Source organism: Rhipicephalus microplus, chromosome 6 (assembly GCF_043290135.1).
Source record: "Rhipicephalus microplus isolate Deutch F79 chromosome 6, USDA_Rmic, whole genome shotgun sequence".
Classification (NCBI taxonomy): Eukaryota; Metazoa; Arthropoda; class Arachnida; order Ixodida; family Ixodidae; genus Rhipicephalus; species Rhipicephalus microplus.
In genome coordinates, this window is record NC_134705.1 from 173,820,911 (window position 1) to 173,839,964 (window position 19,054).

The following is a 19,054-nucleotide window of genomic DNA, read 5'->3' on the forward strand; positions in this document are numbered from 1 at the left end:
GGGACGCGCATTGCCAGTCAAGCCTCACACCAGATTGAACTCGACGATAAAGGCTTCACATCTAAAAGAAGGAATGCAAGTAAAAGAAAGAAACGGAAGAAAGGAAAGAACGGCAGTATATCAAGCACGCCAGGGTCAGTAACCGATAACCGTAATCACTGGGTCACCGCTATGGCTGGCTGCACTCTCAATCAATTATGCTCTGTGCCAAAGTAGTTAGCACTCTATGCTTGGATATATATTTCACGTTCGTCGCTGTACTACCACCAGACCAGTGACGATGCGATGCACTCGTTGCTGCGCATGGGAGGTGTTGTGGGATCATTCCTGGAAGATGGTTTGCGTCGTACCATTGTCCAAATGTAACCCACTACCGATGGAGTCGGTGTGAGCGCCCACGCTGTCCTGCGAAGTGGCGGTTGATCGGTCCGGGGCCAGAGGAGCGATCCCGTGCCTGCCCGAGGGCTGCTCGCTCGAATGTGCCAGCTACTCGGACCGGGAATGTGTCCGGACCGTTGTGTCTACTGCAGCAACGATCGATGCAGTCTCAACTCTGGTCGGACGCAACCGGGGTCGTTGCACCCCTGCGGGAATCTTCGCTTCAGCACTCGCTTCCCCGGGATGCTCGGCGACGAGACCTTCAGGGGGCCAGCCTCCGCACCGCTCCTGTTTTTGGCAGTTTCGCTAAAGTCTTCAGCGCATGCGGCGATTTTGTCGGTACACCTTTAAACGTGGATGAAGGGTCTTATTCGTAGCATGGAGGAAGGAAACAGTTGAGAAGAAGCACAGTGGACAGGGGGCGCCGCCAGGATTTTTTTTTCTTGATAGTAGGACACGAAAGAATAAGAGAATCAGAGAAATAACTCAAAAAGTAAGTAAAGAAATAATCAAAGAAAGAACGCCAGTACGTCAGCCTCGAGAACGCCAAGCATTGCTTACCACCCTTTTGTTCTCATAGGGCAAGCGCTCTTGCACTTTTCCTTCACTGTCGATTCTATTCATCCGTAGTGACGACGAATGGGGCGACGAAAACACTGTGCTTCTTAGGCCTGACTGCCAGGGATCTCCGAGCGTTGCGCAGCCCTGCACGCAATTTTATGCACCGCCTAGAGGTAAAGGGTGAGGAGGAGGAGCGGCGCTCACTCCAGCACGTTCGCCGAGTCGAGCCCCTCGTCGGCAGAGACGGCATGGCTCGGCCGGGCCAGGGTGGAGGACCTACTAGTCACACCGGAAGGGACGTCGTCGCCTTTTTACCGCTGCTACGTCAGCTAGAGCCGAGCCGCTGACCATCACTTGACCGGTGACGATGCGCGTATACGGTGAACGCGAGAGCGATGACGGGTCTGTCCGGCCTTAACTTTGTTATCCTCAAAGAGAGATCAGGTTTTGCCAGTTTATTTCTTTGGAGGCATTGTCGAGTTGCGCAAGAACTACGCGGCGGTGCAGGCTGGAGAGACTACGCAATAATAGCAATTGTAGTACCAGCAGTTTAATAAATAATAATAATAATAATAATAATAATAATAATAATAATAATAATAATAATAATTTGTTTGAACAGTCGAGGAGATTTAAACGCAAGAAACTTGAGAGTCCCGATGCCACGTTTGCAATACACGTACTTAGATATACCAAAAACAAAAAGATACACACCGAAAACATAATAAAAACGCGAAATATTCTAATTAACTCAGTTTCGTACAAAACAGCCAAAAAGTTTTCAAAATATCTTAAACAAAACAAGATAATATACCTAACTTTAATGAGATCATACATTCATGAAGTGCCTGTGCAATGCTCGTTCGGAAGTTATTCGCAAAGCAAGATCCACCTTTTGTAGATTGGTGTAAGATGCAGTCCATATCGTTGCTTGTGGGGAACGCTTCGTCGCGGAAATGGGCGGACGTTGCCTCCGGTGGAGCGCTGCTACATGTTGTTCGACAAGCGGGTTGTCCCACGCGACTCCGGGGTTTCCTAGCGCGACGACGGTGATATAGAGCAGCTTAGCGCCGACTCACGACGGTCCTTTCGGGAGCACTATTCCGGGCCTCCGCCCTCTTTCTCTCTGTTTCTATAGCGCCCAAACCTCACCCGCAAGACCGTCTGCTGTTCCCTTCCCCCTCCACTGTACGAACCGTCTCCTGGCTAGGACCGCAGCCAGCAAAAGCAACAGCAGCAGATGCTGCTGAGGGCGGCTAAAGCCGCGAGACACAGGCGTCCGCGACAAAAACTCGGGCATTTCCGCTCACCTGCACAAATATAGTACAAAGGAGGAAAGAGTGGTTGTGAAAAAATCACTGCTTATCCATGGAGTGAATGATGATGAGTGGGGCGAAGCCTCTGTCCATCCGTACGTCCATCCATCCGTCCGTCCATCCGTCTCTCCGTCTGCCTGCCTGTCGGTCCTCGTTTGTCTGTCTGTCTGTCGTGGATATGCTGTGCTGGCTACGCCGGAGGGATGGACTGTCCTAGCCCATACGGACTTCGCCCTTAAAAAAAAAAAAAGGAGGTTCCCACGGCCTGCTATGCATTTGCCTAAACCCCGTATGCAGAAACGCTCCTTAACTTGACTTGCCACTGCCTTCAATGCAGCGTGTTTTAAACGCGTTTGCGTCTTTGGGCTACTTAGGACTAGCCTAATGCATGCGCCTTCGAAATGCGTTTGTGCTGCATTGAAGGCAGAGGCAAGTCATGTTCAAGTCAAGGAGCGTTTATGAATACAAGTCTAAGACGGCTGCATGCATGGTGATGATGATGATGATCATAATGCATCTACCGTGGCTCATACCCACTTAAGGGGTTGGTCAAGAAGTGATTAGATAAATTTTGAGATATTTCAAGTATTAAATATTCACAAAAAAAACGAAGAAAGAACGTACCTAAAAACAGGAAAAGTGCGATAATTTTTCACCATTCAGATAAGATAGTATCGTGCAGTGGAACTACTACTACTACTACTTCTTCTTCTTCTTCTTCTTCTTCTTCTTACTACTACTACTACTACTACTATTACTACTACTACTACTACTACTACTACTACTATTACTACCGCATAATTCTCACAAACTGGTGATGTTCGTGTTTTGGGGCATCGCAATGAAGGTAAGCACAGCTAGAGGGAGGAGGAAGAAATTCTGGGCTGGACTTGATGACGTGATACAGGCTTGACAGCCGTCATTCATATTTCTGCGGGCAAGAGTTATAGAGGGAGAGAGAGAGTTCGACACAAATGAGCGCAGGTGCACTACCATTCAGTGCGTGATCGTCGGCGCAACTCCTGTGACGCGATAATGTCATAGTGAGCTCAGACCAAAGGAAGAACAAGCCTACCAAATAGATGATGATGATGATGTTAATGATGATGATGGTGATGATAATGATGACGACGATGATGATGATGATGCTGATGACGATGATGATGATGATGATGATGATGATGATGAAAACTTCGTGAATTCGATTTGTATATACAAAAGTATTTGGGAACAGCCCGATTAGAGTGGCCTAAGGTCACTCTAGCCTGGGTATACAGGTTCGCACCTACAGGCCGTTTCAACACAGTTTACCAGGTCACAGCGTTCTCTGTAGGAGACGCACGTAATGCGCGAACCGCTGGGCGCGTTTAAGGTGACCCGGCCTAATCCCTCGTTTAATATGTTTAATTTTGCGCGCTGTCCTGGTGTACGAGTTTTCAATTGACTAAATGTGTCCCGCAAACTGTAATGCACCGCCCATCATCAATATCACCGAGAGTGACAACGCATAACAAGCGATATTTGTCAGGACGGCCAGTACACAGACAACACGGACGAGAAACAAAAAAAACAGGATAACACAGGCGTTGGCATATGACTTACTGTATCATATGCTCGAGCTTCGCAAGATTTTAAGCGCGTAGGTGCTGGTTTTTAAACAAAACCAGTTTGGCGAATAGAAAACGCGCTCAGGCTCAGGGCATACCAGCTCCTCGATATATACGCAAAATATTGCATGCTTGGGACGGTTTATGCTTGCGGACCATTGTGGTCTTGCATTCCACGCATGTCTGCTCATTACTTCTTTCTACATACAACGTTGCGTTGTATGTATACAAATCGAGACATTCCATGGCATAATCTCGCGCACGTGTCAACGAAAACTGTTTGAGAGCGAGGTCGTGGTGGTGCCAAGTAAAGACTAGACGGATGCAGGTATGGAGGAGGGGGGATAGCAAGACCCAGATCTGCTCCGCTGATGAGATCAGTGTCGACGAACGAGGGCTCACGTAGATACGCACACACACGGCATAGGGCTGCGGCCAAGGTTCGCGCTCGTATAGCATACGCTGTCGCCACAGAGATGTGGGCGATGCAGGGCGTGTGATCCAGTAGCGACGCAAATAGGTGAGCTTGGGGTCGGAACACCGTGTCGTCGGCTAGGGCGCCGAGACATTTAGTGGATCGCGGAGGAGTATACCACTTATATGCGTCACTGTCGAGAGGAATTCGGAACGTCACGATGGATGGGGGACAGGTGTGAACTTGTGAAATCCACGCGGCTCCGTCTCGCACCGCGGTTAATCAAGACGGAAGGGAGTGGGCCACCCGAGTGATAACTCCGCGGATGTCCCATTACGGGAGCCGATCAGGAAGAGCGTTGGACCGGGATGTGTTGGTGACTCATGCTTTAGAATCACTAACCCGGACCACACTAGCACGGACCACACCATAGCGGACAAAGAGAAAGAACGGAAGAATAGAAAAGAGATGTGGAGGTTAAATAAAGCTTTGCCGGGTTCACAACCATACACTAAAGAAGGGGAAGAAGAAACAGAATGGTTGTCTTACGCTCTTGTTTTTTCTGTCTTCTCTGTGGTCTTATTGCACTGTTATTATTATTATTATTAGGCTGAGCAGCATTGTACAACATATTGTACTTACCAAAATGTGCCCCGTACACGGCCACGCTCTGTACGCTGCTGTCAATATTCCGGCTTAAGCGTTCGGAAGCGAAACGGTACAGAGGAACTTGAAACGGCGAATGGCCACCTCCTCGTTGGCGGTTCATTCGATGTTTATTTATCCGCAGTAGTGCCTACGAGTTGTGCGAATGCGTCCAGGTTGTGGTTTCAGTCCCTACCAACAGTAAAGTTGCTTTTTCTTTTATTTTAGAATCCGATAACGCTTTGCTTGTGAGTGGGTGTATACGTGTACAAGAGGGTTCCATGGGGGAGGGGCTTCGCTGTGAGAGAGCATATACACACCCTTCTGTACGTTATACCTCGCAAGACAAGAACTCTGAGTAGTACCTGTTCATGTCCTTGTCTGTACTCGTACGTTCGGTTCGTCTGAGCTAAAACCTGTTCCGTCTTAGGCAAGTGACGTTGCCTGTGTAATACTGCGCCATACGTTTTCGCAGAGAAACAAGGAATTATTCGAGACATCTGGGCAGGATATATAAGAGATGCCAGAATGTATGCATATCATGCAGCTCCTTTCGACACTTCAAGCATGGCGTCTTACTACAACACGAGCCGCGCGACTGCGCGTCTCGTAGGGAGGGACTCTGGTTTTGAAACCGCTCGAAATGATGCGCCTGTCGTACTTGTGACCCTCGGAAGGCCTGCTTAAGACTGCTGTGCCCAAACGCAAAGTCAGCTCCATCCATCATCTTACCCCCCTTCCTCACGGCAAGATGATGTACGGAACTTCGTGGTCCTGAAAACGTTAAAATATAAACATTACGGCCAGCTTACAGTCCTAAGACGCGATGTACATGTTGGGTTGAAGCATCTTTCAACCTATATTTCACTGTATCCTATCGTCTAGAAGCATTTGTGTACCGCGTTGTTCGCCTCAAAGATGATTTATGACGTTCGGAACCTGCGTAACCTTTCACGATCGGTGCTCTGCATGCGTCAACTGAACTACTCTCTCGGGAAAGCCTCAGATGTAGACTCTAGAGCAGTTTGCGCTTTACACGACAGGAGCGAGACGTGGCAATAAAACGAGTTGGCGCATGGCCTGCTATTCACGGCGTCAAGGAGGTCGCGGGGCCCGCTACGCGTGACTGATGACGCCACGACTGTCTCCCGACTTCGCGGTCTGTTTTGTGGGGCGAGTTCGTGGCGGCGGTGACATGAAATTGACGGCATTGACGCGTGGCAAAGGGGGATAGAGGACGCTGGTCACGGTGAAGGCTGGTCTGGTACAGGCCAGTAATAATTTACAAACACTGTTAGAACATCGAAGTTGTCACGTAGGCCCTATACAAGCGGCGTTGGCGTTCGCCAGTCACGTGATCTGAGGGGCGAGAGCAGACTCGGTGGGATAGGCTTCGCCGAGAGCGATGCTCCTTGGATAGGGAGAGGATGTGGAGACGTAACATGTGGACAGTCTCTATGTTGACATGGTTGTCCCCATGTAATGGGAATATCCAGGGCAACCCATGTCTTACAGAACCATCGGTTCAGACCAGATAGCTTGACTAATAGTAGTGAAGGCGCAACAATGAAAGCAAATGGATAAAACAGCCGGGTTAAATAAAGAGAGGAAATGAAAAAAACTGACGGAAAGGGGTGACAAATGGCTTCGCATTTCGGTAGCTTTTTCGCTGTGGAACTTGCTGGATCTTTTATTCATGTCTTCATGTGATGATACCAACACTATATTGTCACACATTTGGACAGTGAGTCCCGAATATGTCAAACTGAGGCATTTTTCTCTCCACATATCGAAAACATTGCGAGGTTTCACTTTAGCTGTAATTTCAATCATGTGGCTTACTCAGAACGACTTGCCGATGGCTGGGTTATGGCAATATCGGGTGAAGGCACCCGGGAACTGTCCCGTACACACCGTATACACACTAAGAAATAAGTGCGGACGGACGTGCATGCTCCGGGTGGAAACGCTGTGGTCAGCGAACAGCAAAGTGTGTGAGTAAAGTAGTAAAAAAAATACAGCGAGACCGTACGCAGCTACTGGAAACTCGGCGAGGCTCCCGCGATACAACAATAGCGCCGATGTGGAGGTACTGGACCGGAGTGTGCATCAGGCTGAAGTGGAGCGGCGCCAACATCCGCAACAATGAGAACAGGTAGCGCCTGTCGATGCTCTCGACGAAAGGGTCAAGCCACATCCTCAAGCTCTCAAAGAGCACTGCGCGAGAGCCGAGGTTCGAAAGGAAGACACGAAGTGCGACATTTGCGCCATCTTTTAACGCGCAAGTTAGGCACGGTCGTGCGTTGTGTTCGCGATCGCAATCGTGTACACTGCTAGTTTAATACGCTAATAGCTAAAGAGCGTAGGGCTAGGGACCATCGCCAAGGACCTTGGAAGGCGTTGCTCAAATGGTGGATCCTGGCATCCCAATACAAAATAAAGTTTAATCAACTCCCCTCAAGTGGACTTTGGTGCTCTCGTTAAAAGTGACAGAGAAAGAAGGAAGAAACGTCACTTTTAAGTGCGGAGGCGTACCTTAAAGTACGTGCCCGTAAAATGTACTTTGGATGAGTTACATCTCCTTAATATATATTGCCGGGTCATATTTCGCTGCTTCCATTTGTTGTAGGCTGTGTGTTCTGGGTGCTACTGCCGCATCTCGAAGGCTCCGTTTGCGGGTGCCTGTGGGCCACCCCAGACAGTCCTTTCCACCAAGTTAGTGGTATTGAGGCCATACGGGTCGCCGTCAACCATGACTTTACGGCCATCATACGCGGAATCGTACACACGTGCTTTTGATAAAATCAAGCCTCCTCCATCCATCTATAGACTCTGTGCCGACTGTTCCAAGCGCGACACACTTACATCCGTCCCAAGAACATCGCGTCTGCGAACCAGGCGAGCTCACTCAAGCGAAACCAAAATGCTTACAGCTCTTTCACCTCTTACTGAAGAATGAAAGCGAAGGGACTGTTGCATGAGCAGCTTCAACGTGTGCCTGGAGGTGCCACCAGGAACATCGCTTGACATAGAAAAGAGAACGGCTTTACACACGCATGGAGATAGTGTGGCGGGTGCTTAATTTACGGCACCTCCTGTCTTTTTCGCCTGGCCGTTTTCTGACAGGAACCAGCGTTGCGGCGGCGGTGAGGTAATAAAAGAGGGTGCAAGGAATAGCGAAGCAAGGAAACGAGCGAAGGCGAGGTTCGGGGAGGCCCCCCCGCTGAGTGCTGACGTCAGTGATGACGTGCACTATCATCACCTCCTCTCCATCGTCCGCCTCTCTTTCTGTCCTTTCTCTCCCCTCAGACGGCGTCTGCCGGGCCTTTTTATTTCAGCTTAGCGAAGATTAAAGGCTGAAACATGGAGAGAGAGCGCGTGTTTTTGTTTCGTTCTACAAGGCTCCCATGATGAGTCTTTCGTCTCTCCTCGTGTTGCCTTAGAAAATAGTGGGATCGGGTTTTAAGCTCTTGAGAGCGTCAACGCCGTCACCGCCCCTTGACGCTCTTTTCGCTCATAGAAGCTGAGAAAACAAGGAGCGACTCGAGTTGCAAGCATCAAGGTGATTTGTTTGTTTCTTTTCAGACGCCGACTACATGAGTGAGACGCGTACGGTAAGCAGAATGAGACGCGTACGTCATGAGACGCGTAGGGTATATGAAGAACAGCTTGCATTGCGTGCTGTGCGCATGCGCGAAGAGGGGAAAGCAAATTGTGCTCTCTTGTTGGTAGCCGCGTCGCGTTGACTGTGCGTGTTGATGACCTCAGTATGTGGAACGGAATGGTCCTGGAGCCGCCGGCATTGCGTGGACATTGCAAGGAGCCATCACTGGGACAGGGCGCCGCTGGTGAAAGGCCAGTAAGAGCAATGGAAAGAGCCGGCTTTCAACGCTGGTAGGAATCGACGTAGAAGCACTCTGTGGAAGTTGCGTTTTGTTCAGTGCGCCATCAGACAGTGTCAAAAATTGCTATTAGAACCATTAAAGGTTTTCTCCAGGGCATTGGACGGAACTTTATAGGCTTTGTAGAAACCACAGCGTGGCGTAGCTATTGTATACATACGCATCACGTCTTCCTATTCTCATCACCCGCAGGTCGCGGGATAGAATCCCGGCTGCGGCGGCTGCAGTTTCGATGGAGTTGGAAATGTTGTAGGCCCATGTGTTCAGATTTGGGTGCACGTTAAAGAATTCCAAGTGGTCGAAATTTCCGGAGCCCTCCACTACGGCGTCTCCCATAATCATATGATGGTTTTGGGACGTTAAATCTCCACATAACATCTTCTTATTCCCACGGTCACGTTTCCCCATTCTTTACATATTTCACACCTGTACACAGTAGCAGGAGAAGTCCTGCTATAGCTCAGGTCATCCTCTCCACACTCTAATAATGTTTCTCTCCTCTCTCTCTTTCTCCTACTTACGGTGCTACTATGAAAAATTCTTTTTAATATAAAATAATACTATTGAGTGTATTAGTTCACCCCCTGTCATGGCCGGGGATCAAAGCCATGCGCTCACGTTACATCGCCAATTCCGAGAAATTCGTGGTTTCCCAAAAAAATCTAGACATCTACTCTAAAAACTGATGCAGATCGTGTGGCGAGATTGCCACGCTTAGTCGCATGTTGTGGCAGTGTCAGGGCCGACTAGGAAATTTGAACAGTGTCGATTGATCCGTCTCTTCAACTGCCAGCCTCCACTCGCGCTGGAAGACCGCACTGCTCAGTCCGGACCTACACACCACAACTCCCAGCCGTCCATTATGTCTAGCAAGCCCCTATACGAGACAAGCTGTTGGCACCACATCCGCGGTGGGAGGCCAGGCCTTCTAAAAGGACCCCAGACTTCAATTTTATTTGTTTTGCAATAAATTTTACGTTGTTATAAAAATTGAACCTCTATAGTATCGCACATTTGCTGTACTGTGCGTCTTTCGTTCACCGAAACACATTTCCAGGCGATGTTATTCATCGGCGCCCTAGACAAGCGAGAACCCGGGAAAGGCGAACTAGGGATGAGACAGTTGTGAGCGCCGCATAGAAAGCGACAGCCACGGGTGAGCAATGCGGTGATATTTATGAACTGGGACGGGGGAGGGCTGACGCCCGTGGCCTCAGCCGACTCGTATATCGGGCCCCGCATCTCCAGCCATGGCCGGGATGTCGCAAACCGCAGCCCTGGCCTCCGCGAATGCATTTGCGAAGAGATAGCACCCCGTGTAATGCAACCGCGCGCCCCTCTGTCTATGACGGATACAGTGTCGTGAAACGCTCGTGTAAACTTGAACTGGTATAGCGCATTACGGGGAAGAAGAAACGGCCGAGCAGACCGACACAAGAGGACAGAGCGCTAACTTCCAACTGAGCTTTATTGTATACCAGTTCAAGTACGACGAACCAACTCGCCCAATCTTCAACGCTCGTGTAAAGCGACAACTATAGCACGAGTTTTTCAGCCCGCGTACGGTACAAGAACAGGGAAAGATGAGCGGCAGGAGATTGTTGCCTTTTTTCTGTACTGTAAAGCGATTTTTCGTGGTTTCGTACGCATTTCGGCAGGTCGCCGAATTCGACCCAAATCTAAGAACTCGCAGGGCCCCGTGTGCTTTAGAAATTATTAACTGTGCATGCAAGAGTAGGACACGGCATAGGATGAACAGAGGTCTGTCCCGTAACTTAAGATTGTGTATACGCGCTGTAATAACTTTCTAATATGTCAAATGTGCCAAAGTTTCAACTCTTCGAATCCGCGTCCCTCATGCATTGATTGCCCTATACATAACATATCTCGAAGGCAAACCGAGATGGTGCGGTTATTTTACCGTTCACTATGTACCCCGGGAACGCGGCCTTTTCAATTTTTTCATATCAAGGCTATAACCTTGATACGAATAAATGGTTAAGGTGGATGGTGTCCCTCAGGGCCGGACGAAGCTCGCGCGCCTCATTCCACCAGCGGAACAGGTTGGCCATGAAACACTGTTTTTGCCCCCTTTTCACGTGCTGAAGGCTCCAGCCTTCAATTTCTTATCTTTAAGGCTTCACGCTTCATCATCATCAGCATCATCAGCATCATCATTTATTTACCCTTGAAGGCCCCTGTTGGGGTATTACATAAGTGTGGAGCGTACAAAAAAGAAAAGGAACGTTCAGTCATTAATAAAGCAAAAAGAGAAAGGCACTGTGAGGCTGTCCTTGAAAGGCGCTACGAGTCAGTCCTTTCTTCATAAGCAGACTTCCGCATTGCTCGCCATGCAATCATTGAAGCTGAATCCCAGCTGCTAGGTTTCTTAGTCATTGCTTAAACAAATGTTCCCCTACAGCGTATGAATGACGTTATCTTGGTATGTACGAGCCCTCGCCATTGAAGAAATCATCAAATGGTGACGAGATGATTGATTACTTTACAGACGCTCATTCGCCTCTAAGAAGTGTTCTGAGATGGCGTAGATGTCAGTCGCGATAACTTGATGCACCGGGATCTGGCAGCGAAGTCCACGACGGCCTCTCCAGGAACTGGCGGAGGAGCATCTACCCGACTGCATTTGAGAAGCATCGCGTTGTGTGCGACCGAATCGGGCCGTTACCTTTGTACAATAAGCTTCACTGTACGCGCATCGCAGAAACGTGGAATTTCTGGTGTGATCTGGATACGCCGTGCAAGCATGTGAGGAGTATGCTCGAAGAGTATACGTTCATGGTCGTGGAAGAATTTCCAATGCTACAGGTTTCTGGAATCTAAATTGTATCGCATGCGAAAGGTATAGTGACTCATGGTGAGGAAGACTGATGGGAAATTGTCTGACTTGTTGCGTATACCTTATACTTACCCAGAACAGGGACAGGCAGAAATGACAGCCAGCGTGGCCCCGATAGACATGGGCGAACAGGAATAAACTTCACTGAGAATCGGCAGTTTCAGTGGTGCGGCCTAGGCCATCCACGTTGGTGGCGTAGCGGCAAGACTACTTTTAGAGAATAAAGTCATAATATCGGCGCTGGGAATCGTCACCTTTTGGGGGTTCTCAATACGCTTATCGATAACCCGGTATATGTTAATCTCGGTGAACGCGACCTTTTTTCTCATCAACTGGTTCAATTGTGTGCATTTGGGCTCAGTTTAACGGTACTGCTCGGAATAAAGAATTCTTTTTTTTTCACAAGAAGATCAAACGATGCGCAAATGGAATAATAATTACAGACGTCGAGAAGCGACTGCTAACTACCACGCAGCTTTTTGAAACGCGTCATTCATATTCTGGTGGTTTCCATTCGCCAAAGCTGTCTAGGTCAGGAGGCCACTACCTCTTTTCATGGGGAACAACGAAAGAACTATAAATGCTCGTGCTGTGCACATCATGTGCTCTCTATGTACGCAGAGGTGTGTCCTAGCAACAGAAAACAGAGTACACATAGAGTCATCAATTAAAAATAACGTATTTAAAATACACAAAACATCCGATCTCTGGCAGCGGTTAAATGCCGTTGCTGGACAAGGAAAGCACGAGTTCTACGTCTACTGACTCTGACTCGTTAAGTGACCGAGACTTACCTCCCTCGAACGCAGGGTGATTGAATTCAATGCGCGCGTGAAATGACAGTGCGGGATATGATTGGCTGTGTTTATATGACGATGTTGTGTCTGTGTGACGCAGGCGGTGACGATGAGCAAGCGCGAGGTGCTCGCCCTGCTGGTCGTGTTCATCGTGTACGTGGTCATCGGAGGCGCCGTCTTCATGGCCGTCGAGGGTCCCCGGGAAGAGGAACTGCGCAGCGAGATTGCGCAGCTCAGACTCGAGTTCCATGGTACGTATGTGTACATGCACCACAGTATAAGCATAAGCGCACGCTCGGCCAGAACAGCGCATGAGAGGTCCCCGCGATGGCACAAGGCTACAAGTTTTCCTTTCTGAACTTGAGAAGCTGTACTCCTGCTATATCATCTGTAACGACAAGCTCTTTCTCACACCGCGAAGGAGCTCAGTAAAGCAGAGGAGACCTGCCTGTGCAGGTTTCGTACGATGGCGTACAGTGGCGTCGTCATGCCGGACAAGATAGATCTGTGACAGTACTGCGCTATGTGTAAATTTCGTGGCAGCCGCACCGACCTGTTTTGCATGGTCCGGTCCTTCCAGCCTAGAATGGTGAGAATAATGCAGCCGATGTGGTGCAATAGAAGAATTTTACAGCCCAGCTCTCGAGGAACAACGGAGCCTCGTGGAGCGCGCTTGGTTTGCAGCTCGGTCCAGTTGAGTCACGGAATAGGGACCAGCCCGATCGTCTCTACCAGTCACTTCAGTAGACGATGCGATATCTGCAATACACGTTTTATTCATTCATTTTTTTCTGAAGAGTGGAACTAAGAAATCCGAGAGTCCTGAACTTCTTTTCTGTTGCGTTTGTAAGGACACAAAATAAAATAAAAAAAAGTGGTATCCGCACCTAACTGTGAGCACGGCAACAGTTCACTTCAACGGAGCAGGAAACGCGGGAGCCGAGCGACCCGGGCTTGCCGCCCGGCGATGAAACGTTAAAGCGGCCGGCTCGGCGGCTTTGCTTAGCTTAGCTTGGCGCGTCCCTCCACGTCGTGACGTCAATAGCCCACGCAGCAGTTGTCTTCTGGGTCGCCTTGTTCCACGGCGGAAGCCAACGGCACGCGAAGAATCGGAGCACGTAAAGGTGAGGAAGGAAAGAAGAGGGGGGTGGGGGGAGATGTCCTCTTCCGTCAACGCCCGCTTCTCAGAGGTGTTGGTTCTTCACAGTTGCTGAGAGATACTCGCGTGACACCGGATGACGTCGGTGCGAACCCGGCACCAGTCCTCTTGACTGAACCGCGACTCGCGTTGCAAGCGGGCAAGCTTTGAGCTGACAGACATGGGGATATTGTATGGTGAATTACACTTAAGGAGAAGTTGCTGTGATATGTGAACTTCATAGATGCGCAGTGCATACTTTTAACACCATGTAGGAGGAGGAAGAGTTTTTATTCAAGGTCCGGTGAGTTGGTGGGAAGCCAATGGCCCCACCTAGGTTTCGGCAAGGATTCCTTGAATCCTGGCAGCTTCCTCGGTTCGCTGGACGAATCAAGACAAAATGAAAAGAGGAAGGATCACGTTACTGTGCTGTCCTCGGAAGGCAGTGGTAGTCACATCATCTCTCAGTATTCCTCTCTTACTCAATACTATCCAACGCTCTTCCATCTACTCCAGCACACCCTCCTCCATTAATCCTCTAAACCACATATCATTACTCTCGATTAGTTTCCAAACCATTTATATCTTTCTCCTTATCCAAATCCCCCACCTTACCTCTCTTCCAAATTCCAACGCCAAACCTGCGATAAAGCAGTGGAGCAGGTGAGCCCTCCCATGGCCCTCTCACGTCCTGTCCCTGTCCTCGGCAGGTCAACCTCCTCTGACGCCTCCCCCTGTTTCCCCGCTCGTGGTGCCTCTCCTGGGTAGGAGTAGGGCCCCGCAGCACCCGCAGCAGATCTTGCGTATCACTAGGCCTGGGCCTCTTTCTCCCTTAAACTTTTGGGGGACTAAACTTGAAGATCGTAACGTGGCGCACCGTCCTGTGGCGAACACTTACATCCCCAAAAAAGTTAGTCTCGGGGTTTCACGGAGGCGTGCGGGCTTCAGAACTGCCAGCAGGGGTAAATCGTTGTGCGTAACAACGAACGCGATTCCAAAAGTTCTAAAGGTAAGGCCAGGGAAGCTGCTAAGAGGCAGGGTATCTCGACTGCAGCTCCTAGGCGGGAACCCAGCCCGAAAGCCTGCAGGAACTGAACGATGTTATTTCCTCATTTACACTCACCTGTGGTAGACCCTGTGTTAAGAATACGTCAGGGTTACATTTAGGATAACGAGAGAAGCGACACGGGCGACGGAACCACGTGAATGAGAACGAGTTACTTGGAAGATTGTGAATGTGAAGCGAAAGACGTGGGAGAAGGAGAGCTCTTGCAAGGGTGCAGCGTGGAGCTACGAACGACAGAAATAGACGGAAGACCGACTTGGCTGTGACACTGCGAACAACAAAAGACGCTGAATGCCGGGATGAGAGAGACAATGCACCGGTTCGAGAAAGAGGCAAGAAGTATAACGGTCGCGCGCGTGCTCTACGGATGTTTTCTCTCAGTGAGTACACGCACATACAAATGCCACGCACGCACAAGAAGGGACACATGTGTTATATATATACGCGCGTACGAGGCCGCTATTCACGAACCGCTGGATTGCTATTTCTGAACTCTGGTGCTGCTTATTCCCCAGCAGCCTCTGCCCCCAAGAAGCTGAAAGAAAAAGAAGAAAGAAAACAAGTTGAAAAGAAGTTTATCCTAACGCCTTCTCCGGGCTTCGCGTGTTGCAGGAGTCCTGTCCTGCTGCTGCCTTTCACGCCTTCTCGCGGCAAGACCTCGCCGCTCAGGAAGTTGCCTCTGTTGGAGCTGTCGGGACGAACAAGGAGTGCGATTACACCACACCGAGCATGCCGTGTTGAGTCGACAAAAAATAATAACTCAAATAATAACCCCGACGCATTCGCCTTGGACGAGTCGAAGGCATAAATGGTCCGGTCCGGCAATTTTAACCGTGTGTTTTTTATGACGCGAAGCCTATTTTTTTTAATTTGTTTTATGGCGAAGCTGATAAACTTTTCGTATGCTGCGTGGGGTGACCCAATAAGTATAGTCTCTCACCATCGTCGCCATACCCTTCCTCACCGCCATGTCGCTGGATCAAATCCCGGTTGCGGCGGCTGCATTTTTGATGGAGGCGAAAATGCTGTAGGCCAGTGTATTCAGATTTGGGTGCATGTTGAAGAAACTGTGCCTCATAATCACATGGTGGTTTTGAGACGTTAAGCCCCAAATATCATCATCATTACTCATCGCCCCCTGTTTCGTCATTTGCTACGCTCCCAAAACAGGAGTGGCCATGTTGTCCGGCGTGGGATACAATTACTCCTAGAGGAATAAAAACGAATACATGGAGATATAAAAAAATAGATTGAAAGGAACAGAGATACATGAAAGGAATAAAGAAAATGATAAAAGTCAAGAGAATGAGTACGTACAGAGAAAGCGATAGAAGGAAAGAGAGAACTAGAGGTTAAAAATAATTTAGGAGAAGACTAAAAAAATGTAGTCGTCGTCTACCATTGAGAAATAGAAAGGGATAGAAAGAAAGAGGATGCAATAGACAGAGGGAGATTTAAATGCAAATAAACACCCAAACAAAGACGCACAAATAGAGAGAGCAAGCAAAGCCTTGTGTACACTCTATTTTTTTTTAGGGGTAACTGCACAGTTACCCCGAAAAGGGCACTTTGCTCCTTCAAAAGACGAAAAATGAGTGCAAACGTTTGCTCACGGCACGGCAAGGAGGGGCGCTTTTCTCCTTGTGGAGGAAAGTGCCTTGATTGTAGAGTAACTGCGAAAATGTTCGCGCCCGGTGTGCGAATGACTTGTTGGCGCCTACATGAGCCTGTTTCTTTCCAGAAGGTGCTATAGCATGGCGGGGTGTAGTGGTTAGTGTGCGCCCTTGCTGACTGATTGGACGTGTGTTCGAATCCCGTGTGTTTGCTGTAAATCTTCCCGAATCTGTTTCTATGTGTGATGCTTGCTCATTGATCGCATGTCTAATTACGTGCTTGCACGCACTTCAAAATGCTAGATAAAACAACCAAAATATTAGTTTTCTTTTGCGAAAATTAACTGTTGCTCCCTTTAGGAGTAACCATGAGAAGGCAGAGTAACTCCGCAGTTACCCCTTAAATGGAGCATTGGGTGTGGTAGGTTAGTTACTCCTCTAAAGGAGCAACCTAGATACCCCTCTCCCTTCTTTACTTCGATAGGAAAGAGAAGTGGGTGTGAGGGAATGGAGGGGGGTAAGGACATCAGGTCCACTGCCTCCTGGGGCTTCCCACAATAATAGCACGTTCATGCCCCAATTTCTTTCTTCTCTTTTTTTTTCTTCTTTGTTGTTGTTCTACAAACCGCCAAGAATAACTGAGCGCGCATCTTGTGCGGCTCGATTCACGATGTAGATGTGTCTTTCTATTACAATTTCTTCATGTATTTTGAAAGATCTATAAACGAGAGGTTTATGACTCAAATGACATCTCGTAATTGGCACTTATTTGCAAACACTCACAACCAGGCGTCCCGAAATGCCTTCTTCGTTTGACTGTTCTTCACTGGCTGGCCACACTTAGTGACGCCACGTTTATGATCCTCATTACGCTTGAGTCTCGCATACCAAAGGTTATCGAATAATAGCACGAGTTGGTGCGTATGCCAGACACACTTCTTGTAGCTGACTTAACGAGCTACGTTGACACGATGCGTGTTAATGTTAATTGGCCTATTGCTTAGTTCAACTAGATGATAGCACTGCACCGTATGTACCTTACCGAAAATTGCATACTTGATTTGATTCAATTTGATTCGATTTATTTTCATTCGAGGCAAAATCATTACACAATTTATTTGGGGGACACGACTAAAGGCTGAGCAGGCTAATTGCCTGATTTGGTCGTGCCACCCTGGCAACAAAGCAGCTACAGGAAACACACTTATAACCACTATAAGCAGAGAACACAACAGTGCCTGTCGAATCTGCAGGAGGAGGATGAAGGACAGGGAGGTCAGCTGTCCTGAATCCGACTCACTCGTAGAGCTGCGAACTTCATAACGCGCCGAAGTGCAGCCGATTGCTTGCGTCAGTGAAATATTTTCTAATGTGGGTTGAAGTTGCACGGTTGATGGTTAGAAGTTTGACATTTATGTTCCCCATTGTAGCACCACCTAACCCTGCCTAATTCGACAAAAGTGCGCAAGTGCGAGACTGATTACCATGGTTAGTGCAAATTGCTTGCAATTGGCTTACGTGGTAACGATAACGCCTTTCGGTAGGCTTCACAGTTTTTGCTCATCTGACGAGAAAGTGAGTGCGTCAATCCAGTTGGGCGATGCTGAAAAAACATAGGTACGCGCCCTTTTGACGCAATCGACAGGAATTAAAAAAGGAAGCAAATAAGACTGCGCGACGTGACAGCGGAGCCATGGATGACCTCTCCCCCGTGTCGTAACGGCCACATTTATCAGAGGTTGCGAGAATTCTTTTCATAGATATTTAATTGACACCAGTTAAAGACTAGCATCTCTTTGGGGATTACGGATACGTACGTGGCAAGAGAGACACAGAAAAATAGACAGACATTTTACTTTCGGAGCTATTCTCATGAAATACCTGAGTATTTAAAAAAAGGTTCGGGTTACATTCTAGTGTCCATAGGCTATTATCCCGTGGGGGTCAAAGGGGCGTGAGCCCCCACTGAGAAATATAGGTAGGGATGAGCCCCCCCCCCCCCCCCCCTTTCGACAGTGGTCACTGTCGGCTGTACGCTGGGGAAACCAACAACTAAGGCGAAATTTGCCTTCACCACATTATTCGCTTCAATATATTGTTACGAAGAAATTAAACTGTTACCAGGCAATGCTTTTATTATAGTGAAACTTTTTCAACATTTCTGCTGTGAAATTTTTCTTGAGGGCTCTTTGCCTTGCGGGCCACCTAGCGACGCCTTGTAGTGTAGCATTGCAAAGCTGGCTGCAGTAGAAGGCGTGAAAGCGTCTTGTACTCTTGCTTTGTTATTGATGCTTTGCCTGCTTTGCTATGGATGGGAACGAGCAATAGTTTTATAAACCATTCAGAGTGCTTGCTTCTTCGGGAAAATCATTTTCTTGCACCGAAAATGAATAGCATCATCCCTGCTCTATCGAAGCTGCTGTAAGCTGACGATTGCGACGAAATCTTTTTAAATGTTTTAAATATATATATATATATATATATATATATATATATATATATATATATATATATATATATATATATATATGTGTGTGTGTGTGTGTGTGTGTGTGTGTGTGTGTGTGTGTGTGTGTGTGTGTGTGTGTGTGTGTGTGTGTGTGTGTGTGTGTGTGTGTGTGTGTGTGTGTGTGTGTGTGTGTGTGACGAATGAGGTAGGTTTGCGCCCCCCTCCCTCGACTGGTGAAGGAGTTGGTACGCCACCGTTAGAGTCACTATGTTATTTCTTCCGTTCATGTTCGCTATTAAACTGTCTGGTC

The 19,054-nt window shown here is 48.4% G+C and overlaps 1 protein-coding gene across 1 annotated transcript in view; it reads left to right on the top strand.

The window, feature by feature from the left end:
• LOC119167131 (open rectifier potassium channel protein 1) overlaps positions 1-19,054 on the top strand; it is a 124,753-nt gene that overhangs the window by 43,925 nt on the left and 61,774 nt on the right. Inside the window, exon 2 of the mRNA XM_037418559.2 lies at positions 12,579-12,729. Coding sequence (XP_037274456.2) covers positions 12,579-12,729 — 151 coding nt within the window. The remainder of the gene's footprint in view (positions 1-12,578; positions 12,730-19,054) is intronic.